Source organism: Hetaerina americana, unplaced genomic scaffold (genome assembly GCF_022747635.1).
Source record: "Hetaerina americana unplaced genomic scaffold, ioHetAmer1.1.p SCAF_54, whole genome shotgun sequence".
In the NCBI taxonomy this organism is placed as follows: Eukaryota; Metazoa; Arthropoda; class Insecta; order Odonata; family Calopterygidae; genus Hetaerina; species Hetaerina americana.
The window spans coordinates 2,748,426-2,776,161 of NW_027287139.1; the positions used below are offsets into that span (position 1 = coordinate 2,748,426).

General features: G+C 36.6%; 1 protein-coding gene across 2 annotated transcripts; it reads left to right on the top strand.

The window, feature by feature from the left end:
- The first annotated feature begins 1,346 nt into the window (after positions 1-1,346).
- Positions 1,347-27,736, top strand: DhpD (guanine deaminase). 2 transcript variants are annotated; one of them, XM_071593277.1, is made up of 10 exons: positions 1,347-1,570; positions 2,213-2,326; positions 2,446-2,534; positions 8,907-9,078; positions 10,728-10,946; positions 20,352-20,462; positions 20,584-20,691; positions 23,513-23,678; positions 24,317-24,466; positions 26,830-27,736. In XM_071593277.1, exons 1-10 carry the CDS (start codon positions 1,535-1,537, stop codon positions 27,033-27,035), a joined length of 1,371 nt encoding a protein of 456 aa, XP_071449378.1. In that variant the 5' UTR covers positions 1,347-1,534; the 3' UTR covers positions 27,036-27,736. The 2 variants fall into 2 exon arrangements, with proteins under 2 accessions (XP_071449378.1, XP_071449379.1); XM_071593278.1 differs by having other exon boundaries at positions 20,355-20,462.

The following is a 27,736-nucleotide window of genomic DNA, read 5'->3' on the forward strand; positions in this document are numbered from 1 at the left end:
TGGAGAGAAAATAGTTTTGATCGACGCACGATTTGAGTAGCCGGCACAATTCTGTCTTTACCTGTGGGCTGACGTTCTAATGTGCTAAAGTTTCCTAAACGTGAATAAGAGACTTCGGAATGGGACTTTACTTAAACAAATATTTCAAATTAACATGCTTGAACCTGGTAGCCTGCTGAGCTCACATCTGACTCTGAACTGATTTGTTTGATCAAATATTCTTACGATTTTACATTCAAGCTAAACGATTTGCGTGACCTCATTCCGTACCGTCATTATTGGCCGTTCAATCCTAAGATTGGTTGGCTGCAGCCCTGCATATTACCCTATCTGATGCTGATTGGCTTATTTTCAGGTAATTTTTTTAATGCACTTTCTTCTTTATTTGTCCCATGTATTTATCCCTTGGCCTTCCTCTTGGAACTTCTCCCTATATTTTTCCTTCTATTATATTCTTCATCAATCCATTCTGCCTCAGGGTGTGGCCAATCTATCTGGTTCTTCTTTCCTATCTGATCTTCCATGAGGTCCTTTCTTAGTTCATTCTTCTGTATACTGCTTCATTTCTTATTATATCTGTCAATTGGATCTTAGGCATCCTCCTCCAGCACCAGGTGTCGGAGGCTTCTAGCCTAGACTCCGTACCAGTATAATAAGAATGAGTTTCTGCTATTATGGGTATATCATTATGAAATTATTTGAAGGACGCGCAAGATACATTTAGCTTACACGGAAACATGGTTGTTTCAAATAGACTTTGTAAGGTATTCCATATTGTGTTCGTCTTTGATATCATAATAGCTGACTGTTGCGTGTATAATAGCTCCCGCAATGAAAAACTTAGTGATACCAATTACTCAAGCCGACTTTCAATGATATCTATCAAAAACAAATCAATAGAGGGGGCGGAAACACTACACTTTTTGCGAAAGGTGGCCTCATTGAGGAGTATTGTTTTCCACAATATAACGTCTTAAAGAAGCATGGTGATTCCTTTGATGGTTTCTTGTGATACGTATAAATATCCATAATATTTTTTCCTTTACAGGATTTATTTGATAGCATTTTAACATATTGGTATTAGTTATCCGAAAATTGAAGAAAATCAAGTGTAGGGACAAATATATGAACGATTCTGTATCAGTCCGGCCAAAGAAACATTCGTAATAAATCATGTTGTCATTACTTTTGGTAAATAAGTTTTCATACAATCTCATCTTTGATTTATGGCGTGTACCTCGAATCCACTTTCAAAATATGACCGCCAAATTATTTGAACGACGATTTATCTAGTGCAACTCATACCCATGTAGAGTGAGCATGCATAGCAACACGGCGGAGATAAATTCGATGTTCCTTGTGTGTTTCTATTTGAGTTTCGTTAAACTAGCCATATCAAAACCTACTCAAATGTGTGACCTTTACAGTCGAATTGATAAAATAAAAGCAATGGAGATACTGGCTTTCTCGTCGTCTTGTCCTTGCCGTTTAGACTCGTTTGATACACGACACAAATCCTGGTCAGTTGATTGCGATGGCTTCATCAAGTAACTTCGGACCGGTTCAAAACGTGAGTAATTTTGTTATTTAATCGAAATTGAGAGACCTATTTGGAGTCCTTCAGAATGCTAGATATTGTCGGAGGAACTTTTTGAATAACTCCTGATACGACTTTGATGATTGGGGTATGTTTTATATGAATACTAATACACTGACTGTAATCTACTTAATTGGTATGTAACAGTCGGTTGTTTAACAAGCCCGTTTCTTTAACTATTATTACCGGCGATGGGAGGATTTTATTGTGAAATAAACAGTTTTGGTTTGCCTGAATTGTTTCTTGTTTTGTAATTTCGGACGCAGCGTTGGCATTACTAACCACTGTTTTGGAATTAAAGCTTTTTTGCGTATTAAAAGTAGAAACTTTGGCCGAATTTCTTTTAAGTTTGGTAAAAGTTATGTATAGCTGCGATAGTTGTAGTCAATAGTGTTCCAGTGTGCCTCTTATTTGTATCACTTGACGTTTGAATTAGTTATTTTACAATAACCATTTCAAAATGCATGGAAATCTATTTGAAATGATGTGTATGAAGTTTAACAGTTGATAAGCACTTTAAGTACATTTTTTCTTGTGACTATGTAGGTGGAATGCCATTTTAATATTATATTTTTCTTGGTCTGTGATGCTTTACGGTTTTGAAATTGATTCCAGGAGAAATATGAAGAACCGAGCAGTTTTTTATATGTAGGACCCCTTGTACATTGTGTGGAATTTGGCCAAATTGCCATTAATGATGATGGATTGATAGCCGTTAAAAATGGAAAGGTTAGTGCCTTGTACGTAATTTATTTTTGTTTATTGCATTTTATTAGCTACGCCTATTAGTGTCTAGTAGATTATTTTAAATCCATGTTCTATCTCATAACTATATTCTACTTTTCCAGATTTGTGCCATTGATTCAAGGGCTAATTTGAAGCAGGTTGCCCTAAAACATGGAATATCTGAGGAAAATTTCCATTTCCTCAAATATGGGTAATAATTTTCACCGTTTTCATTGATATGTTGAGATCTACTTTATTTTATGATGTCGTTTCAAAAGTATTATCGATTACGCATTTAACTCAATGTCTAATGATGTTTTTAACATTCATCATGATGGAATTAACTAAAATTATAAAACATTCGAGTAACATTGTGTTTTTGGAATGAATTCAAGTAAGAATTTACATTTAATGAAAGTTTAAATTCCTTTTTGTAATTTGTTCTTCGTTGTTATTGGCCATGGATTAATTTTAGAGTATTTTTAAAAAATCTTTACACTGATTGGAATCTGAACTCAAGATTGTAATTTTTTCTTTAAATTTTCACCATATCTGATCTTAGAGTTTATCAATGTAATATTCAGAAATTGCAAAAAAACTTTGCCTCAGATATATATATATTGATAGCTCCCTTTAGATAAGATTTGCCTGCAATAGCTGATCATGTAGATACTCTCTCTCTAGAGTAACTCTCCTCTTGAGATTATTAATCAATTCAAGTGGAAGATTTTTTATTCCTTTCTCCTTTTGATGACCGTGACATCATGGAATGTGGTGAACATGTTTACTGTTTTTTGTTTTGCTAAATGACTCTACTGATACAAGATATGAAAGTATAACTATTTTTTTGACTTATTCTCAGTGTACCCACCCAATCTTTGCTGTATCCAGTTTTTTTATATCTTTAGCTAAATCAGAATAGTTATAGTAACTGTCCATCCATTTGTTCCAGGGGAGGCTCTGTTAGCTTACGGCAATGAGTGATGCTCAATTAGTGCCAGGTTTGATGAGTTAATGTAAACCTCATTGTATTTTCAGTATTCCCCTAAAATGACAGTAAATATCAACTGATTGAATGACAAATCTCGTATGACTTAATTCCAAATTATGATGGCTTTTAAAGGAAGTTCCATGTTCAAGGAAACTATTTTTCAAAAATCAGCTGATTCATTAATGCGAATCTGTTTCTTCATGGAATAAAAAGTCCTAAATGATAAAATAAAGTCCTATTTTTAGTGAAGAATCATGGATTTTAGTAAATGTATAGTTTTGGGGAACCTTTGAAACTTTCTCTTTGAATGTTTCTCTTTGAAACCCCTTCTTTGAATCTTTCTCTTCACAGTGTGCACATTGAAGGAATTCTGAATTGGATCCTTTTCTGTCCCTTGAGATTATATGTTGAAACCCTGGCTAACTTAGAAAATTGTCACTTTGTGCACGCAACCTATCAGCATCAATGGTTCTCCAATCCAATCACCATCAACAAGCCTGACTTCCATAATTCAATTTTTGAGCTCTGGTCAAATATACAGGCTCTGGTTTTTAAAACTTTCTCTTCATACCAATTTGTGTCCTTCATATATGCCCTAACAAATCATTCAAGAACATTTCAGTTGTTTATTCAATATCTTTAGTGGTGGAAGCAACTGACAGCAAAGTTAGAATGCTCCCTAACACCCTGAGGGCCATGACTGCAAATTATATATCCTGTCTTTTCCAGATGTTTGGCCATGCAATCAAATTATGTTGCCACATTATCAAACTCATGAGTATCATCGTATATCACTGCATCAATTTTGGAGTGGCCATTTATGTCATTCTCAATGTCACACTCAGAATTGAAAACACTGCTCAGTCGCTTTCTAGCATAACATTTTCCACTCACTCTTTCTTTGGATGACTTTTTCATTTCTGCTCATGCCTTAACTGCCTATAGGTGAGTACTACTTTATACAGGAACAAAGGATAGTCCTTGACGGCGCTAGTTTGGACGGCATATGAGTGACCTTGGGAGTACCTCAGGGAAGTGTATCCTGGCCATTGCTTTTCTTGATTTTTGTTGGCGGATTGAACTCGGAAGTGAAAAGTAAGATTAAGATTTTCAGAGATGACACAGTGATTTATCGGGAGATATTTGGGGATAAGAATCATTTAATTGTAGCACCGGATCGAGATTGTATTTCAAAATGGGGATTGTCATTAAACCTTAATAAATGTTAGTGGCAAATTTCTTTGAAAGATAAATGGGATTTGTTTACTAACTAGCTGGAGTTGATGTAGAAGCAGTTGATAGGGTAAAATACCTAAGGTGTTACATTCACTAAACACTTGACTTGGGGCACCTACATACATCTGCGTGTAATTTGGGTTTTATTAGACATATTAATGGCAGAAGTAATCCAAGGTCAAGTAGCATTGCGACCATACTCTCATAAGATCTCATTTAGAATATGTATGTAGTGTATGGGATCTGCCTGAAAAAGACCTCTTTCAGGAAATTAAGAAGGTTCAATGCTGGCCCGCCCAATTCGTTAAGAACATTTTTGATAAAACAAAAAGCATCACAGAAATGCCTCTGAAGTTGGGGTAGGAATTATTAGACGAAAGACCATTCAATGCTAGGTTGAACTTACTGAATAAATTCCGATCTGCATGTTTTAGCGCCAAAGTCTTGCAAATTATTCACACCCCAGCATACATTGATTGCTTAGATCATCTATATAAAATTCTGAAAATAGATGCCAGAACTAGTAGACTCAAGGACTCCTTCCCACAGACAACATGTGATAGCAACTGAGGGGCAAGAGGTAGCAAAAATTCCACTTGCCACCCACAGCATCTAACTAACTGCGTGTGTTTTGTTGTCAAAACCTTTCCTCCATTACCGCATGGGACAGCTATTAAAGAATGAAGTACTCATTATAGTATTGCTTACTCTACTTTGTTTGTTTTCAAGTGTCTCCTTCCATTCATCGTCTCTCTCTCTCTCTCTCTGTGGGGGACCTCCCCTGCTGCCTGCAGCTTTGGGTCCCATTCCCTACCTGCACCCATGGGGACCGAGACCATGTTCATGTGGGAGTGGAATTTCACAGCCTTACTTTTCATATTCTAGTTTGCACATTATTGGATACATTTTTACTACATTCTAAGCTGCATGTGTTTGTTAATTGATAGTATATGTATTTGCATACATGTATGTTAAAAAGGTTTTTGCATGAATGTATTCGTCTTTTGGAGGATCAAGGTGGTGTGGGGGATAACCTACTGGCTTCCCACCTAGAAGGCCCGGGTTCAAATCCCGGCGGTGTTGAATATTTTTCAGTGGTATCTTGATCCCTACTTGAGGTGCTTTGTGGGGGGCTCTTTGAGTGAGTACGCCGTCCGTCGGATGGGACGTTAAGCTGCAGACCCCTTGGCGCCTTTCATAAAGAGTAGGCTAATGCCGACCCCAGGTTCCTCTCCACCCTTCATCCATTCCTGTCCATCCCTAATGGTGCCAATGACCTCAACTGTCGGTCGCCTCCCCTAAACACTACTACGTATTTGCCTTTTTGGGTGTATTTTAGAATAAATATGTTGATTTTGCATGTGATTTTGCTCTCTTTTACGGGTGGTGACCTGACACCCACCACCACATGCCCTGGTGGTGGCTTGCAGGGGATTATGTAGATGTAAATATATGAAAACAAAAAAATTCCTCAAAGGGTGGTGTTTTCCGCACATGACTAGGGAAATGTAGCACTCAGTAGCCATGCAATACCAAACTAGGCATCTGAAATATTCCAACATGTATAAATTATAAATCCGAAGATTCACCTCTCGTAGAAGCTGCTTCCTTCCAGCCAACTGTGAATACTGGTGACATCCTCGACTGGACACTTCAGTAGCGGTGTCATGTGTGCACTCAACGTAAGACTGTTATGTAATTAGCTCTCCCTTGGACCCTTGTCCCACCCAGCCAGGAAGATGAAGATTCTTACAATTTAAATATATACATTATTTATATTATAAGAATATATTTATCTTATATATATATATATATATAATATATAAGATAAATATTCGTAGTAGCTAGTCACTTGTGTCGAAAAAGGCCCTACTTAATAAGCTATGCTATATTAGACTGTGTACCTGAAGGAATCATGGTGTTACAAACCCAGGTCATATCATTGAAAAATCATAAATTGGATTTTGCCAATGTTCTTTGTTATCTCCGTGATGGATAACTTCCACAAAATAAAGCCTGAAACTGTCTCGTCCATTATAGCCCAATGGTTCAGTGCACAGCATGTGTCTATGCCTCAGCCTCTCTGCTGAAGATGCAGAGGATGTAAATAGAGTTGGTGCACAACGCATCACAGTGTGAAAAATAGTTTTAGTGTGCATTCCAAGGCTGTCGTATCAATAACTGTAATGGTCACTTGAAAAGGTCTAAGGGTGTGAAATAGTTCTAACAATATGTAATCACTGGAAAAAATGTGCTTCCCTGAAAACTGCTACATTTGGAATGGGTATCTTGACAGTCTACCATTTGAGGTAGGTTCTTGGATGGGCATGCACTGAATACTCTGCATAGACTTGGTTGGGCAAGGCTTAGAAGGCTTGCCCAACAAGGTACATCCTGTCATCCTACACTGCAAAAAAGCCTTCTTCTATTCGGCATACTTTCCAACTGCCTTCTTGTATTCATTACTTCCAAATGTGATTAAGTATTCCACGTTTAATGAAATGGAAATAAGAGGTGAACACATTACAATTGACCCATGGGACTGAAAATGTACTGAATTCAATTGTGCATTTACCGCTGGTGTGCCCAGTGTTTGTTGCCTATATTTTGCAGCAAATTTAAATACCCGAAGTGAATGCACACTGTTATAAAGCTCCTGGATTATTTTCCCGAGAGCTTTCACGTATTGTATCTAATTATTTCGTCTGGAAAAATTTTCATACCGTAAACTAGATTTATTCCAAAATTAAGATAACCCTGCATGATAATTGCTTAAAACATTAAATGCATTATGGTAAGCAGAAGTCTTAAATGTACGTTTCTTTTTCGTTCTTAAAACCTCATAACATACTTACTGGTACTCATAAGTACCAGGCATATTGGAAAATTAAGGGTTGTTTGGTTATTCAAAAGAATGTATTCGTTAGAAAAAATTGTTATTGTTGGTTGTAGATTTATTCAAACCTAATTTGTTTTTCTACTGCCATAATTATGTTCACTTCTTAAACATAATTCTGTCCCTGCTCTTTTAATACCTCAGCATAGAATTTCACTGCCTAGGTATTGAACTAGTTGACAACAATGGCAGTCTTGAGTTCCTCGCCGTCCACTGTGCCACGGTTTTAAGTATAAGGAGGGGAAATAGTGGACAGGAGCAAGGTTGGACTGTCGGTAGCAATCCAACAACACTTGTCCACTGCACACTCTTTTCTCTTTCTGTTGGTCAGCAACGTTTCCAGCACACACCCTGCGCACAATTTGTGATTTCCTGCATACAGTCTAGCTTTTCCATAACAGCTGTGTGAACAGTGGTGCATCCAAGGAGAAGAGGCATATTGTCCAGAGCACTAACTGTCAATCCTCAATGAGATCGCAGTTCTTGGTCAACCTGTTGAACGATTTTATCCGACTGAACCCTGGTTGACCTGCCACTCTGCTCTCCATCATGTGCAGTTGTGTGGCCATGTGTGAAGTCTCAATGCCTTTGTCTAACCTCTCCTTCATTCATTTCTGTAGGCCCACTGGCAAGGCGCAACACCCGATGCATTAGGGCAGCTGATTATCCTTTTGCTCATAAAATTCAAATAACGGCGCACACTTTGTAACTGGTTAGAGCAATGATGTTTGCAAACATTGTTATCGGCATTCACCAACAGGCAAATGTTTACTTGACCAGAACAAATTCAGTGGATTTAGATATATTCAGTAGATGGCACTACTGCATGCGTACAACTTTATTCTGACCCCCCAACATTTAAGTATAGGAAAACATCCTTCCTTTTTGAATATGCTGGTATATAATAAATAACTACTGAGAAATGCAGTCAAGTAAATAAAATTTGTCAATCCTTAATTACTCCAGGTTGAATGTTTTAAGTTGATTACCTGAAATGTCAAGCATGAATTCTGGTACACTGTCAATCACAACCACAGTAAATAATATATCTCTTGTTGTGAGACTGAACAATATTTTAAAATCCATTAATCTCATTTCTAAGTGTAGTCTCCTGTTTTATTTGCCCTTTCCTATCGATTCTCTCCCTTCCAAGTTATGATTCGTGCCTAAGAACACCTTAGCAACTTCCGTGCTGTTTTGCAAGATGAGCATTTTTTTTACAATTCTTGGGAGAATGGATTTCAGGAATGCTAAAATAAATCAAAGGAAGCCACACATAATTTACTGCATAGTATATGTTTGCAGTTTATTGGTCTCTGTAAATTGATCATTTCCGATTTATTCATTTCTCCACTCTGACTTTAGGATCCGTGTGAAGTGTCCACGCCACAATGCAAACTTTGATTATCTGCAGTCAAACTGTTTATTGTAAGGATTAATTCATAATTGTTATATTTCAGGGAATTTCTCATGCCAGGACTTATTGATACCCACATACATGCCCCGCAGTATCCTAATGCAGGACTTGGTTATGAGAAATCATTAATGGGATGGCTAGATGATTGTACATTCCCAATTGAAGCAAAGTACTCTGATAAGAAATTTGCTGAACAGGTGTACAACTCTGTTGTGGTTGGTAGCATATTTATTGATTTATATGTACATAGATTTAACTTTAAAAAGTCTGAATTAATTTTTATCTCTGATAGTTACAATTTTTACATGTACCAATAAGTTTTCCACCCTGGGTCAGAAAATATATTTGGTTTCTGTTTATATTGTTTAAATTTTTGTAGCCTGTGATCCATTTGGCATCATGCGTATATGGTTATTTATTAATTAAGAAGCTCTTGTAGCATTTATTAAAATAATGTTTATTGAACCTATTTGAATAGTATAAGTTATAAAGACTGCTTTGCTTGGGATATTAACCAAATTCGCCGGAGTACTGAATGAAACTTTCTCTTGAAAAGAGACATATGCTGGTATCTTTCCCGTTTTTTCTCAATCAACTATATAATGATTTCTCATATGTCAGTAAAATTAAATGTAATATTAGATTTTAGTTTGTAAATTTCAGGGGCAGCGGATGCATATTATTTAGATATTGCTTTATACAGTAAACAGGAGGATGGGTGCTTGCTTCATTGAAGCAGGATAATAAAATAAGCCCTTTAGATACTGAATTTATGCATAGAAAAATATAGATTTTGTTTTAGAGATAATACTCAACTGTTCTAGTTTTAGATTGTATTTATTCAAGTACTTGAGATGCAGTTCAAGTGGATGAATTCCAAAATGCTTTAAAGAAATCATAATGCTGTAATTGAGGAAGGAAGTAGACATTTGGTGATTTTTCTGTTGTATCTTTTGGCTATCATCCTTGGGCTTTGAGTTCTGATTCCACTTGTTGAGTTTTTCATTTAACTAAAAAAGAAAATAGAGGAAGCAAAATGAATTCCATATATTAATGACTGTCCAATAAGAGGCGAGCTAAAAGCACCAAAATTAAGTATTTTTTCCGATGTCAGGCATAGAAAATGGTTTCCCTTATTACAATTTCAAAAATATCACTTCAAATGAAATGGGTCAAATGAACTGAATTATATAGTGTATATTTTTTTCAACAAGTATATACTTGTAAGTATGAAATAAATTTTATTTGACAGCATAATATATGAATTAAGGCATTTATGAACCATAGTAGTCGTGAACTTTCCGTACCAAAATACAGAGGCAACTTGTCATCATATTAGCATTAGGGTTCATGAATTACAACCATATTACATGAGAGATTAATTAACATATTCAGTCTACTTCCTGTTGGACATTCTATTTTCTTCGATTGATACCATTAAATTTCTTGAAAAAAGACCGCTTTATTTAGCAGCTACGTCTTTTAGAACTGTATCTTCCAGGGCTTTAAGGTTCACATATAATCAAATGAAGTGAGAGGGATTGAATATAAAAGCTATAATATATCTTTGACCACAGTCACCAAAATATGGCATATATGTCAAGCTGAACTCTCGATAACTGAATGAAAGAAAAGATTCATCATGCAGTTTAAGTTCGTATTTTTTCTCCAATTGTAGTGGAGTAGGTTTCATTTTATTTAGCTGCGTTATATCTAATTATGTATTTATACACCCAAAATTTTCAATATTCCAGTTATAATGTCCTCAGTGTGTAGTTGTTTTATTTATTTACTTACAAATAGAAAACCGCTTTTGTAAAAGTTGGACATTGCAGTTCACTCATGTATGTGTTTGTCTTTCCAGAAAAAAACCCTTGCAAATGGGACAACGACTGCTTGTTACTTTGCCACTATCCATTTGATTGGCTCCATTGTTTTATCTGAATCGGTCAAGAAGCATGGTCAGAGAGCCTTAATTGGGAAGGTCAACATGAATGCCAACCATCCAGATTTTTATGGTGAAACTTTAGAAGAGTCATTGAAAGACACTGAAGCTTTTATCAATGCCATCCATTCCTTAAAGGTTAGTTTAATCTCTCTATTTAAATGACATTAGGTCAATCAATGTCACTTGGCCCAAACCATGAAACGGACCAAACTAGGATATCCAAAAATTATTCTTGGGGCATACCTTGTATTGATGCCCAAGTCAATGAAATTTTGGTCCTCCTGCATGGAAAATTTTCTAAAATATGGGTTTTTGAATTTAGGGTGAAGCCTTGTAGCCGTCACAAAGTACAGCTGAAGCAAATTTGGTATTCCATCCTATTTTCTAAATATTATTGGATAAGAAAGTCTAAAAATTTTTTCATTGTAAGGCAACAAGTCCAGATCTTGAACTGTTATTTATTTTCCTTGTAATGAATTAATGAAACAGCTATATGTGCCCCAGATTTATTAATTAATTTCCCTTCCGGGTTTTAGAATGAACTGTAAAAGGCCACTGTATTATTACCTGTGGTGATTCTTAATCTATGGACTAACATTCCTGGAAAATATGTATCAATACTGATGTATTTACAATGTTGAAAGTAATGAAGGCACTAAATTCTGGTTTGGTTTTTTTGCTGGAACTCAGCAAATTTATCTTGTATTACATACAAATATACAATTTCATTCATTAATAATAATATTTTATTCCTCATGGGAATTGCTTTTCAAGTATAAAATGGGCTGAAACAGGCATTTAATTAATGTTTAAAAAAAAATAATATTACTTAGCAGTTTTACATTCAGTTTAAACATTCACTCACAAATTAAAAAGTTTACCAACTGTTGTCGTCATACTTTTTTCAAATGCAGAAAAGTTTTTGATATTTTTAAATGTTTAATGCAATTTATTAACAAAGGCAGACCCAGCATATTTTAGGTTTCAGACGTAATTTCTAAATTATGCATCAAAATCCTATGATCCCATCATAGGATTTATCATAGGAAACATAAATCTTTGGTGGACAATATTTCAACATTGCTTTGTCTGACATATGGGATAGAATAAAATATATTATTACTTGGGACAATAAGAATGTCTAAGTTCTTAAATATAATTTGCAACTGCTCCTCCGCTTGCAAGATCATTTTCACTACCCACTTCTGTAGCTTGAAGAGTCCGTGCATATGAAGAATAAACCCAGGGAGTAATGCTGATTTCAGTCCAGAATATATAAAGGCTGTCAAGAAAGTAGCTTACGTTTCAGCCAAGCGTGGCTGTGGGTGGGGCTAGAGCCACCATCTTGGTGTCTTAATGTCCCTACACTCGGAGAGCATCCTGCTGTGGTAGTGTGAGCAGACTATGCTTCTTCTCCTTTTCTCACAACGAGCTGTTAAAATGTACCCTGCAATGGAAAACCCATGTAATTGTGAAGTGCGACATATGATTTGGTTTTTACAGGCAAAAAACCATAAGGCAATTGAAATTTATAGGCAATTTTGTGGCGAAGTCTATGGAGATGGAATAATAAGTGAAGGCAGAGTGAGGCAGTGATGCATTTAGTTTAAAAATGTCCCCACCATGGGGACTGCAGTGGTCGGCATAGCCTTGTGACAGATGAACTGATAGATGACCAGTTTTTGGGCATCATCGGCATTTGTCCATTCACCCTGAAACCAACAACACCACTGATACACAACACTGTCACTCATCACTTAGTGCGCAGCACAAATTTCCCGATGAATGTCAGCAGCTTTGAAGTTTATTGCGAGTAAAAACCTAATCACTAAATGGATTTTACATTTGGTGAAATTTGCAGTTGTATTGTTCATGTTGATTTGATACCGTAAACAATCGACAAGTGGCCTTCCAAGCACTGCAATTCGAAGGGTTCTGCCTTATTGTGTGCGTGGATGCAGTAAACATGTGGCTCCCCCGGGCACTTTGCTTGCAAACCTAATACTTTCTGGACATCCCACGTGTATAGTCATAATACATAGGCAGTGCTATGTTTTTGTTTGCTATTAAGTCACTTGATTCTCCTCAGCAAATAGCAACCAGATGCAACCTCGCAGCACTGTGAGCCACTATGTGCTTCCCAATAAAGGTATTCATCAATGGAGACACCCAGGAATTTTGCCAGATTAAAATTAGCGACCCTTCCCTTCATTTTAATGAAGAACATAAAAGATAGTTTGATAGGAGTGGAATTGAATTAAAGTGCATTTTCTCTCATTGATTGTCACTTTATTGGCATTGCATGAGGTTATCATCCCATTAATGTTTGTTGAATGGTATTATTGTCCTTGATAATTAGCATACAGGAGAAATAAAAGAGGCCCTTATGTTGAGGCTTAAAGGAACACCAGTACATTAGTTGTATCAGAAATCCAAGCAGAATAATTACTCAAAAGTTTTTGTAACACTTGAAATATTTTATCGTTATTAATGGGATACAAGAGCATGGAAGCTGGGTTGATTACTTTTCTTAAGATCATCATTGCCTAATTGCTTTCAGTGATTTTATGGGAGACTCTTAATACGTATGTAGCAGAGACAAAATAATTATATAGGCAGTTATCTTTATATGAATTCCGATATCTTTATATGAATTAAGATTGTGACAGTCAAGATAAATACTATCAGCATAACTATATCAGTTACTAGGTGATGGAGTAGTTTTTGTCATGTCAATGTAGCTTTAAATATGCTTTCAGAGTTGATAATATAATCATTTTAGCATATGTTTTTGCTTCCTTAATAAATAGCATAATTCCTCCTGAAATGCATATTTACCTTTGGTTTCAACCAAAGAACCATCAGATTTGTCAGTACATACATATTATATGTTGGGTAGGGTATGCAGTAGTCCAGGGGGTAGAGCATTGGACTTCTGACCAGAGAGCCCGGGTTCACTTCATAGGAAGCCTCTATGGGGCTCTCGGCTCTACCAAAGCTGTGTGATTTTTCAAGTTCAAGATCTTCCTGGGAAACCATAACCGGCACAGGGAAAGGAACTGGCCCCCCTACCTTGATGTGTGAATCTTGCACGCCGTTGGGCTTAGTACTGAGTGAACTCTACCATCACCTACCAAACCGACCTTCGGGTTGATTACTGTGTTAATGGCTTATTATTATATGTTGCCTTTAGTTGACATGATCCCTATTTTTGGGTTTGCCCATGTTTTATGTTTGTACTTATTCTTAGGAGCTTTCCTTTTAATGACGCTAATAGTATGACTTCTATTTTACTTGAAAGACATCTGGTAACTGTGACTTGAGAGAACCATCTTTATTTAATCAATGTTAAAATCACCACGTCCCTGCCATCTTGTGAAAATCATTTTTCTCCGTCTTGAGTACCAAGTTTGAAATACTGAATGTTTAACTCTTTGCTTCTTGTAACAAGTCTCGTGGACTCGTTGTTGAGGTAAAAGTTTCTTTGGCCAAATGTGCATGCCGGCCAATAGTAGAAGATTGTTATAAAATTAGAGCAATGTATAATGAAATGTGATCATATTTTTATTCTCGTAACTGAGCAAAGGCTTAATTTTAGGTTGTATTTTTTCCTAAATGTGTGATGCATACAAGGCTGTCCCAAAAGTAGTATGACTTATTTTTTCCTTGGCAGACAGGCGGACAGCCAGCGGTTTCTCTGGCTGGGTTCGATGAAGGGGAGTCTCAGGAAAGGCTGTGGAGGCCGATGACAGTTGGCTCCCAGCCTTTGCTGAGTGTGTGAAACATCTGCCAGGTGTACAAGGGTGAAATGCAGACTTCATTCCCAAAAAAATTTGGAATAGTGATAAAAAAAGCTTTATTCAAAGTATGCTCCATTGCTAGTTATACATTTTTCCCATCTTTCGGACAATTTGTGGATACCACACCAGTAAAAATCTTTCCTTTTTGCCACAAACCCTTCATCAAGACATTTTTCACATCTTCGTATGAATCAAAGGGCTGCTCAGCCAGTGCATGAGCCATCAATGCAAAGAAGTGGTAATCGGAAGGAGCCAAGTCTGGTGAGTAAGCCTCATGGGGTAGAACTTCCCAGCTGAGTGCCCAGCATGTCATGAACTGGTTTTGCAGGAGCATTTTCATGAAGAAAAATGACCTTGTGTTCCTTCTTTTGGTATTCTGGTCTTTTTTCAAGCAGTGAACAGTTCAAATTGAACAATTGTTGTTGGGAGCATTCAGTATTAACTGTTTCACCAGGTTTCAACTGCTCATAATAGACCACACTGTTCTGGTCCCACCAAACACAGAGCATCATCTTTCTGCCAAAGCAATTTGGTCTTGTGGTCAATGTGCATGGTGCACCTGGGTCCACCGATGATTTTTTGTGCTTGGGTTGCTCAAAAGAAATGCATTTTTCATCCCCAGTAATGATACGATGAAAAAACAACTTCCCTTTGTATGTGCAGTTGGAGTATTTCACCTTCTCATGTCGCACCCATCTGCCAGTCATCTAAATCTTCTCCCACCTTTTGTAGGCAATTGGAAACAGCTTTTTGACTAATGCTCATTTGCTCTGCGAGTTGTTTTTGTATTTGTGAATCATCTTTGTCCAACAAAGCTTGCAATTTCACATCTTCATACGTTTTTAGTGGTTTTCCATGTTCCTTGTCTGCAACATCGAATTCACCAGTTTTGAATTGCCAAAACCATCGTTCACCCTTATCTTGTGATGGAAAATGTTCGCCGTAAGCTTCTTGAAGTAATCGTTATGATTCAGCAGCAATTTTCTACAAATGAAGACAAAAAATTAATGTTGTCCACAAATGCCCTTTGTTTGGTATAAATTTCAACATTTTGAACTCAGCAACACAACACTCGTTTTTTCAATTTATCACACCTGCACGTTTAATTCTTAATGGTGGCTCAACAAAATGAAATAAGTGTCAAATCTTCATATAACAAACTGCATTGGTTCACCATCTGTTGTCTGAAATCTTCGTTTCATACCTATACGCCTGGTATAATGTGACCTTGTTACAGTCCATCATGAACCTGTTAGTGGAACAGCATTATGCCATCAGATTTTGCATGGAACTGGACAAAATCAGGAAAGAGACTCATGATATGCTCAAGGCAGCTTATGGTGATAACGCCATGGGTAGATCGGGTGTTTTTGAGTGGCACAAGTTATTTCGGGAGGGTTGAGAATATTGAAGATGCCAAATACTCAGGATGCACTTTGACCTCAAAAGGTGACAAGAATATTGCAATAGTGAAGGCTGTGTTGGACAGGAATCATAGATTAAGTTTTTCTATGTTTTCTGATGAATTTGGCATGCCTAAAAGTGATTCACATTGTGACGGAAAACATTGGCACGAGCAAGGTTGGTGTGAAGTTGGTGCCGGGAATGCTCTTGGATGAGCGAAAGGAAACTCTCGCACGGATCTATCAAGAGCTTCTTGACCATGTGACTGAGGATTCAAATTCACCCTACAGCCCTGACGATGCCCCATCAGAATTCTGGGGCACTTGGAGGACTCTTCCCTGCCTTAAATCTCTGCTGAAAGGACGTCACCATGGTGGAAGCGTTAGTACAGGCCATGATGAGGGAGCTTAGCAGCATTCCTGGCGTCACCTTTTAAAAGCCATACGAGGCATGGAAAACCGACTGGCAACAGTCTATGGAGGACATGGGTGCTACTACGAAGACTTTAGAGTGAATGTATCAATTCTGGCAATAAATATTTTTTAATTCACTGTCCTACTACTTAGGGGACAAACCTTGTGCATACAAGGGTGGTCGCATAAGTACCCGGCCTGACCTAAATATGGCAGTAGTTGTTTAAAAAGTGTCACTGTTTTAGAAAATATGCAATCTATAAAATATTAGTTTAAAGTTTGTAGATGCCACTTTGCTAAGTATTTGTTTGGCAGCCATCAATAGTAAATGTTTTCAGTGAATTTGTGAAAATGGAGAAAATTGGTCATTGTCATGCGATACAATCCTTTTATTTGAAAGGCCTCAAGCCCAACCAATATGAAAGCTGAACAGGATTATACTTTGGATAAACCTGGTCCTTTGTTTACAACAGTTAAATATTGGGTAGCAGAGTTTAAACGAGGCCATACGAGCTGTCAATTGCATTGGTCCACCAAATGAGGTGACGACTCCAGAAACAGTGAAGAAAATCCACTAAGTGATACTGGATGATCGTCGACTGAAAGTGCGCGAGCTAGCAAACATAGTAGGCATTTCAAAAAGTGCGGTACATTGCATAATAACTGAAATTTTGGACATGAGAAAGCTGTGTGCAAGATGGGTGCCGCGTTAGCTCACACTCGAGTAAAACCAGTGTCGTGAAGATGTTTCTGAGGTCTGGTACTTCTGGGACCACCCTCGTATATGGTACAAGTTTCACTGATTTGTAGTAGCATTTAGGGAAGGTGACCAACACTGAGGTCATTTGCACCATAGGGGATGGACAGGAAAGGATGAAGGGTGGAGAGAAACCCGGCGTCAGCATTAGCCTACTCTTAACGAAAGGCACCAAGGGGTCCGTTATCTGGAAGATAAGGAAAATTTTAAATTGATTTTTGCAAGATATTTGTCCCCTATACCTCATTCAGGCATCCCTCATGTGCAGTTTTTCTGTTGGCAACTGGTGAACAGTGTCCAGTGAGGTTTCAAATGATTTTCTTGGTGCTCTCCATGTTATTTGATGATCTTCTCTCACAATGACTGCAGTGGTGTTAATATAAGAGTAGTGACCAGAGCTACTGATCCTCCTTTCATTGAAATTGTTTTCGCTCCTCTTTAAACGTTTTAAATCACCTCCATGCTGTCCTTTAGAGGAGAGCAGACTCTTTATAAGCCTCCTGTAGCATTGCATAGGCCTTGGTGAATGATTTTTTCAAGCAAGCAAAAGGTAAAATTTAATGCCTGTGTAACAAAGTACATGTTTCAAATTGCAATGGCTGCCACTGATGAATGCACAAGTGAAATCAATGAAACTTTGATTACATGTACTCATCAATAAAAAGTAAAATTAAATTTTTACGTAGTAAAGTATAAAAATAATTATCACATTTCACACATGCCTTTGCGCTTGTTTGATATCTAAGGTTAGGCAGCTGCAAATTCTTAAGCACATGAATTTTTTAGCACAGCAGTGGAATCGAGATTTCATTGTTGTCTTTTAGGAATAACTTAAAATGTTTCAAGGAATTAGATATTTTATGTTTCATTTGCACCACTACACCATGTGACAATTGAAATATACAGGGTTCGTCTGGAAAATAAGTGTACTGAGCTCAGGAAAAAAAATTTATTACACTTTTACATATCTTAAGCTAATATTCCTCAAAATAGGACCCTTGTGAGTCGATACACTTGTTCCAGCGGCGTTCCCATTCCTGGAACGCTCCCGCAAAGGCATCATCGGGAACCTCTCGAAGACTCGTCGTCGACCTCTTCTCTGCCCTCCACGAACATCTTGTGCCACCGAAAGATCATGTTTCTGGGCATGGCTGACTCCCCATAAGCCTGGTTAATCATACCGACAGTTTCGGTAGACGATTTCCCAAGCTTTACCGCAAATTTGATGGAATAACGCTGCTCCAAAAACTTCGGCATCGCGTTCCGTGACGTGGGTCGAGCGTGGAGGTTCGCGTTAACAGAGCTCCTCACTACACCACAGCTCAGAGCCGACTGCCTTTTTCAGCGTCGCTTGCCAACATACCCCCCTCCAATCGCAGCCCGTCAGAGCCCGCCTGGAGCGGCGCGCCCAGCCCAGGAGTCAGTACACTTATTTTCCGTACGAACCCTGTATTTCAAAATTGACCGTCAAAAGTTTTTCAATGGGTTACACAACAGATTCTCTTATAAAATAACAATTCATGTTGTTTACAATTATAGTCTCCAATTATAACTGTGAACAATCTTTGGAAAATCAATAAAGAGACCATGGTGGAAAGGTGGGGAATAATGATCTATTCTGGATGAACAGTGCTGGGATGAAATGGCGCATTTCAAGATCAGAGTCAGACTGGGGATGACATGGTGTTGGGGTTGTCTTTACATTGAAGAGAAATGAATGAATAATGTAATGCATTACATTCCTCTTCCACCATACAAAAAAGCAAAAATAAGCCTTAAAAAAAAAGAATTTACATGATTTCTGAGAAATGGAAAGAGTGACAAAAAAGTTTAAGCTTATGTGAACATTAATGATGGCCAAGATATTTGGCAAGATTATTTTCTCAGATTAGTTTTAGTTCCTATTCCAAAAAAGATAAAGGCTACAGTATGTGAGGACTACAGAACAATAAGTTTGATTTCCCATACAGCTAAAGTTGTTCTCAGGATCATCAGCAGAAAGATGGAGAGCAGGGCAAATGATTATTTAGGGGATGATCAGTTTGGGTTTAGAATGGAGAGGGGCATGTGTGATGCCATTGCAGCAATGAGATCGTTATTCAAAAGGAATATAGAATACAATCAGTACGTGTTTGTCTTTTGTACATTTTGAGGTAGTGTTTGACAGAAGAATTGGGTAGGATTAATTAATGTGTATCAGACTGCTTGGGTGTGAGTGGGGGATGGAGAGTCGGGAATCAAGATAGTCAAAGTAGTTGGTGTGTGAGAAGAATTGATTTAAGCAGAGAAGCTTTCACAAGGAGGCGGGAATTGATGACAGGAAATTTGAGTAAGGATGTTAAGAAACAGCTTGTCAAAACTACTTGGTTGTGTATGGCGTGGAAACATGGTCATTGAAGCAATATAATAGGCATAGATTGGAGGATTTTGAAATGCGATTGTAGAGAAAAATGGAGCTGAAGTGTACAGGAAGGAAAACAGTGAGGAGGTGCATGGTGCGGGTGGGGAGGGATTGCTGGGATAAATCATAAGGAGGTAGGAAAAATGGATGTGGAGAATTGTGGTTAACGATGAAATGTTGAAGACTGTGATAGAGGGGAGAATGGCAGGCAAAAGAGGAAGGAGTGGGAATAGGATAGAAGTTTGGGGAAATAAAATGGGGCTTGTAGTGCTGGGTATTGGGTTTTGATTAGTTAGGAGATGCAAGGAAACACATAATCGTAATACCATTGTATAGGCTGTCAAGGATACCAATAACAATAACTGAAGTAAATATCAGTAATTAGATGTATATTTCACCTTAAATAGTACATTTAAAGTGACTTGCAGGAATGATGCCCAGCGTGCATGGTGGAAGCATGGGGTGTTAAAATGCAAAAGCACACATCATAAGGAATAGTATGTAAAAGTTAAGATGGTTGCATTTTGTGATGTTGTTTTTTCAGGAAAATGAGAAAAAGCCATTGTACTCTGGCCATTTATTGATGGTGTTTAATCATAGCAAAATTCAACGGCTACAGAAGACAAGGTTTAGGCAAATCTTTTCCCCAAATTAGAGATAAAATGTATAAAATTAACAATTATGATCTTAATAGAGTAAATGGATTCATTTAATTAATTTTTGGAAGAGATAACTTCTTTTAAGACACCATTCATCAATTTTCAGCAGAATGCTCTGATAAAGCCTGTTATTACACCACGATTTGCAATTAGTTGTGACATGGAATTAATGAAGAAGCTGGGTGAAATGGCAAAAAAATATGATGTCCATATCCAGGTATGAGATTACAATTTTAATTCTAGTTCTTTGGAGCACTCTTTGAGTTATTTCTGTTAAAAATCTATTTTGGTACAAAGTCTTTCTTTTTCATGCGTGAAACACATTTTGTACATTTCAGACACATGTATCAGAAAATATTGATGAAGTGGAATTTGTTAAAACACTATTTCCTAATAGTAAAAACTATACTGATGTCTATGATTCTGCAGGATTGTTAACAAATAAGGTATGTTTACATAATCTTGATCAACATGTTCGTTCCCCAAGGTAGAATTCTACCATTGGTATAAGTTTTATTCCTGATAAAGAATATTTTCTATTCTGAGTAAGTTTCCTATGTATAGATCAAATGTAAGAAGTGAATAAGTAATGTAAATTTTTAGTTCTTTCATATGTTTGGGTGAAATGTACCCTGAGCAATGTGTATTTAATTTAAAAATGTATGATTTTTCAACGTCATAATGTAATGATGAACTGTTTGGGAAATATTCCTGCGTGTCCCAGACAAAATGAGGGATGCAACCTTTGAAAGAGGAACAGTCGAAGTGGCATTGCACAGGAGATCCCAGAGAGAGAGGCCATTCTTGTTTTGGTGGTCGCATGTTCATTTTCACCATCTTTTGTGACTCATGACATGATTTACTCGCAGCTGCTTGATTTACCACCCAGTAAAAATAAGATAATTAATTGGCAAGGTGTAGATATAGATAAGAGAGAGACATATCTTGCTTAAAAATGCAAAAAACGTGGGAATACAGTGGAACCATGCACTAGGAGCATAATTCGTTCCAGAATATCACTCGTAAAGCACAACACTGGTTAGGTAGTACAATGTTTCCCTTATAAATTAATGAATAATGCAATAGTGTATTTCATGCTGAAATAAAGAAATTATGTTACAGGTTTATTCAAAGAAAATTATATGCACGTTGTTTGGGATCATGGATCATCTTCATATTTTCTTATATCATGGACTGAACCAACAGGAATGCATGCAATTAGTTGTGTATATGTATAAGGCTCTTTAGAGTATCTTTCTCCTAATATGATTAATTAAAACAGAAAAGAATGAAAATATTTAGTACATTTTATATATTACATTCCTAATTCTTATTTCTTAGAAAGCTGTCTAGAGAGATATGTTTTTGCCGATGCTTTGAAATTTTGTAAAAATGCGACGCAGTGTTATCATTGCATAAAGTTGTAGCATGCATTATGTTCCTGCCTTATTGGAGTGATGCTTCAAATGTGTGGTACGATGCAACAGTTTCTCATGATCTCCACATCCCCTTTGGCTCGCTCTTCTGGACGTCACACTTCCTGAAGGCTATTAGGGTTTCTGAATGGTTAACGAGGAGGAGTTTAATTTTCAAATCACCGCTTCGATTGGCACAAAATGACAGAATAGGATGGTCTTTGATTGACTTGTGGCCAGGTAATGCATTCTCTTCTGCTGTTAAGTGTATATAAATTCGCTTTGGCATCTTCTCCCAGAAGAGACCCATCACAAAAAAATCAAAACCTTTCGCAGCAGGTAACCTCAGAATGTGCAAGCTTCTTGAAGTCTCTAATGAAGTTTTCTGTTGCCTTTGTGTCAGAGTTGACTGCTTCAATATACCTCACAATGCCATGGATGCCAATTCTTCTCTTAAACTTTTCAAACCACACATGGCTTCCCTATAATACTTGTTCTTTGGGTGTTGATGTTGCTGGCGTCTTCTTAATGAGGCCTGAGAAAATCATGTTTGCCTTCTCACAAATGACATTCTCCTTATATTGCAATTACTTTTCATTAATCCATATGAGAAGCAAACCTTTCGACGTCGTAGAGTTTTTGTGACCAAGTCTCTTTGGAGCATCTATCTCCTTAATCTTGTTCTTGGGGATAGTGCAAATCTTTTATGTCAGCCAATTTAATATGCGTGCTAGATCAGCCATACTTGCACCTCATTTTTCCTATCAATGATTTTGTTTCATTTTTATTCTCGAATGGCTGTCCATGTGCAGCTTGTTCATTGGGAACATTTTTAAAACTATTAACAAATTTTATTGAACTTAGCAAAAAAAATCACAAATAATATGTCTAAATGCAAGTTTGGAAAAATGAGAGATGGCTGGCTCAAAAGATGCTGGCAGAACAAGGGCTAAACACAAAGTGAAGCATCAGGCTTGCAATCAGTCTAGTTCTCCTTTCCTCATCAATCGTTATGCAAATTATTAGTTATGACAGGTGCTCTTTAAGCAAGGTTCCTCTGTACTTAAATGGTACTTGTGTAGTTTGTTATTCAAGGTATAAATTTGTTCCAGATTTGATTCCTCCAAATTTTCATTTCATTTAATATTTCTTTTCTCCTCCTGTAGCACTCATGTCTCCCTGCTGCAGAAAAATAAACTCCATACATATTTTAAGGAGTCTGCACTAAATCATTTTGACCCACTCTTGTGTAATGGCATATCAAAAATGATATCATTATTAAAATCTGAAACAGGGTTACTACAAAAAAATATCGACTCCCATTCCATGATGGAATCAGCTAAGCCTTTAATTTTTCTATCTTCTACTTGAATAAAAATGCATTTGTGGAATATTAATTTTTCTGTCTATTATTAATTTTAATTTAATACTATTAATTTTTTTGCCTATTTTTATTACAAATGGTTGTGATATTGAATACTATTTGGTGATTTCTAAAAAAAGGGCTGTATTTTTTATTGCTGTCATCTATCATAGGAAGAAAAATGCTGGACCATTAGTATTCATAGACACCTTTCTTATCTAACCAGTGTAATAGTCTATTTATTGGCACATATAACTTGCAGTCTAATTTAAAAAGGAATTTTGCAGAATATTGTGCTATTTGTTTAATGAATTTTAAATGAAAAGTATTAGTACAAAAATGCATGTAGCATCCAGTTAGAATTTTTTAACATATTATTTGCCTATAAATAAATAGGATATTTGTGGAAATAACTCAATTATGCAGTTTAGTGATACAAAGAATAGCCCAACTAATTGACCACCTTATTTAATTTCTTAAACCTTGCAGACCATTTTGGCTCATGGTGTGTATTTAACAGATGAAGAAATAAAAACAATTGCTGAGCACTCTTCGGCTGTTTCTCATTGCCCGACATCGAATGTGTGCCTGAAAAGTGGCATTTGTCATGTCAGGAAACTCCTTAATAATGGGGTCAAGGTTGGTCTTGGAACAGGTAAATGTGTGCATATGTATTATGTCTGTACATCTCGGGTATTTATTTATTTGAGGCATCAAAATGTATTTATTTCAATTTATATAAATTTAGGTATATCAAAATTCCCTAGCATCTGTGCTGTGTCAGGTGCATGGTATCAGTGGTGTTGATTCCTTGAGTGAATTTTCAATGATATTTTTGCAATTTTTACCATAATTAATGATAGCATTTTATATTAAATTCAAATGGGCTAATTTACCATAGTGAAAATTTTAAGAATTCACGTAATGACATCTTATAAGATGAAATGTGGTACTAGTTACCTTGTCATGCTGTCTTAAGTATTTACTCACGGTGCAATTTGTCAGTGTTGAGGCAATGATATGCTGGAAATAAATAAGAATGACCAATAATGTGGACTCTTAGTACTCTTAGAGTACTAAGTACTCTTAGATGTTCTACAAGTTGAATTAATTTGATTAACTATTTGTTTAGTGAGCTATTTCCTGATAAATTTAAATACTTATTGAATTGGTTTTTAATCGCTCTAAAAGCAGTATATTTTTCTCCCAAAAATCCTGTTATGCTATTTAGGGAAACAATATATAATGAATGTTAATGAATATACTAATTAATGAAAAATATAAATGTTGCAGATATAGCGGGAGGTTACAGCCCATCTATTGTAGAAGTAATGAAAGGAGCTATATCAGCATCAATAAACCTTTCATTTATGAAGGGTGAAGAAGAATGTGTGTTGAATTTTCAAGAAGTTTTTTATTTAGCAACTCTGGGTGGAGCCAAAGGTATGCAGCTCAATTACTCTCATGTAACTGTGCCAATTGCAATTGAAGTTATCCTATATAGAATATCAATGCTGTACATAAAAATGTGTTGAGCTAATATACAAACAACAGAACCTGTTAGTTAACTAAAAGGGACATGTCTTTTCTTGGGCGGATACAGTCAAATTATTAGAAACTCAGATATTTTGATTCATAATAAATGAATCTCAGATTTAGCCAGCATCAGTTTCTTCAATCGTGCATATCCTTTTAGAAATAGCCTTGTTATCATAACTGATTGACTACGTGTTCTTTCTTGTATATACATGCGCATATGTCATTTGCAATAACTGATTCAGCTAAAGCAAATACATCTCAAATTCTCTCCTGAATTCAGAGAATTCTTAAAGGGCTTTCACTGTCAAATATGAAGCTTGAATAAATGATTGCTGAGCTTTCGTTTTTCAATTTCTCCATAGTAAGGAGCAAAACACAAACTGCAGTCTGTTCTTTCCTCCTTACTATGGAGAAATTCTGCCGAGTGAAGTCTGAAACAATTTAGTGATTGCTTCATTCTACTAGCATCACAAAAGTGGATGGCTTGAAACTGCACAGCTTGTAGGGAGCGAAGTAAATGAATGATAGATAAGCTTGTGTTAGCCAGGGGTAAATGATGAAACCAATTGTCTATTGATACGCTAAGCATATCTGTATGGGGTTAGCTTGCTCTGCCTTTCAGTTGTGTGCTAATAGGTGACACGTTTAAGTAGTGAATCACTCAACTTTTTTGAAGAGTTAGTATCATCAAGACATGATTCCACGACTACCCTCCCCATACAAAACAACCTCTCTTGCTCATTGAAATAGTTTCTAATGTTCAGAAGCAGTATTCCTTAAATCATATACTTCATGGTGTCCTGGGCCTTCACAAAAGTCACACATACATGCAAACGAATTGGCCATGACCCCTTCAAAATATGTACTTCTCTATTGTCTTAATACAGTGCTGCTCGGAGTTTTTCTTTGATCCACTTTTGGAAGCCTGCCTGGAATGGCTTTTCAAATGCCAGCATGTGATATTTTGATTGCCTTTTATTAAATTATCCTAATTCAATTTACAATCCTGTACACCAACTTTTCAGATTGCAAAAATGGGGGTGAAAGAATGCAGTCTTCCTTGGCATCAGACTTATTGTTGGCCCCTTAATCTTACTTGATGGTGTTGATTATTTGAATTGCACTAGTTAGCGACCTACTACAAATTATGAGGAACTTTTCTAAGTTCCCTCAACCCTTCTTTCAAATTTAGTTCACCCCTTGTCCTGCTTAGGATCAACCTTGATGGGCACACTAACGATATGAGCATAGCAACGCTCCTAGCAACAGGCATTTCCATTATCATTTTATTGATGGAAGACTTGGGTATCACAACCACGGGTAATTCTGTTTCCTTGACAGTGAAAGTCTTAGCAGTCCCAACAATAGATTCATTACTGGCCAAAACAATGGAATCTCATGTAACTACAATGATGTGTGCAGTAATAATTACACATTTTCATTTAAAAGATGTTTCAGTTCTATGCTGATTAATACTCGGGTGCCATGTGCAGAGCATTTCTATTGGAGTATACTGTGCATTGGATGGGAAGTTAAACTGTGGACCCCTAAGTCCCTTTCATTGAGAATGAGCCCATGCTGATGATGGGTTTCTTCCCTTGTGGAAGCTTCTTTGCCTAATTTGATTCTTATATCCCCATTACTTTGACCAGTTTGGTCTTAAATCCCTTCTGTAACACTGCCAGTCCAGACTTGATCCACCACTGGCACCTGATCAGTCTGAGATGTATGGGGTGTGGGAAAGTCTTCTATCCCTCCAGTTCATTGTATTTGATGCACCATATTCACTAATTCTATCCAAATCACTCTCTCAAGTGCCTTTTTGAAATCTATCAAACCAACAAATGTATATTGATTGAACTCTTTTACCCTTTATTAGTGACTTCATTGCTGCTAAGGCATCATGTGTGCCTCTCCTGAACCCTGACTGATCATTTCCCTTAGTATTCATTGGCCCTGCTCACTGATCTCTTATTGATGATCCTGAGAATAATTTTGCTGACAGGCTATTAAAATTGTTTTAGTAATGATTGTGACAATATTGAAATATCAAGTTTCGCATACCTTAATACTATTAGTTTGACCATGTGTAGTGTTAAGTAAAAGAGGTAATTGCCAGAATATTAGTAAATGATTCAAGTTACTAATCAAATTTGTACGTTTCTCGTCCACAATCTGCCTTTAATTAATATCTGTTGTTTTGCTGTGGTGGAGAAAAAATATATTTGTTTAAGCAAATTCAGACAAAATATATATTTTAATTCCAGCCCTCAACATGGATGATAAAATTGGTAACTTGGAAGTGGGGAAAGAATTTGATGCCTTGGTGATCAACTTGACAGAAAAACCTTCTGACATAGACATTTTAATGCCCCTCGATACCATGAAACTTGTTCAAAAATTCATATACCTAGGTGATGACAGAAATGTAAAAAAGGTGTATGTTTCTGGCCAGCTTGTGAAGGAAATTTAAGGTGCTTGAAGGCTCTAAAGACCAACATGAGACAATGAAAGGAAAGAAAGTAATGGGCAAGTGTACATTACCATATAGTTCTCTAGTATTCTGTAAGGTATAATACCTTTCAATGGAAACCCTTATGTATGTATCGTTTTCTAAAGCAATGATTTTTTTCTATCACTTCTTTTTTGATAACAGCTGGTGCCATTAAAAAAAACTTGCATTCAGTCACGGATACAACTATTAACATTTATATGTAGCGAAGAATTTATTATATTTCAAAAGGTTTTAAAAAATATTGTATGCTTCTCAAAATATTTCTTAGACTTCATCCTTAATTCACAAACAATTATTTGAATCAAAATGGCCTATAGTGTACTTGTACAATATAATGCAGTATACCATGTAAGTTATGGAATATGAAAGGACTTTATTTGATACAGATCTCATCCATTGTGAAATAGTTTCATTTTAAAGTGTTGAATTTAATGTATTTTACTTAAATATTAATTTGAATAACCTTTATGGTTAAAATGGCTGAGAAAGCTTCATTGTGAGATCAGATTTACAATATTGAACTGTCGAGACAATAAATTTTAACCACTGGCGAGGCACCAATGCTGTATAAACATAATCTTGATGCTGCTTGAAATTCTCAAGTATTTCCAGTGACTTGCCCTGCACTACAGATTGTCACAATAAAGTTGTGCAATTAA

Coding starts and splice junctions, on each gene's coding strand:
- DhpD (XM_071593277.1), top strand. CDS start 1,535: ATGGCTTCATCAAGTAACTTCGGACCGGTTCAAAAC. Junction 20,692..23,512: donor CAGGATTGTTAACAAATAAG/GTATGTTTACAT, acceptor TAAACCTTGCAG/ACCATTTTGGCTCATGGTGT. Junction 24,467..26,829: donor AACTCTGGGTGGAGCCAAAG/GTATGCAGCTCA, acceptor TTTTAATTCCAG/CCCTCAACATGGATGATAAA.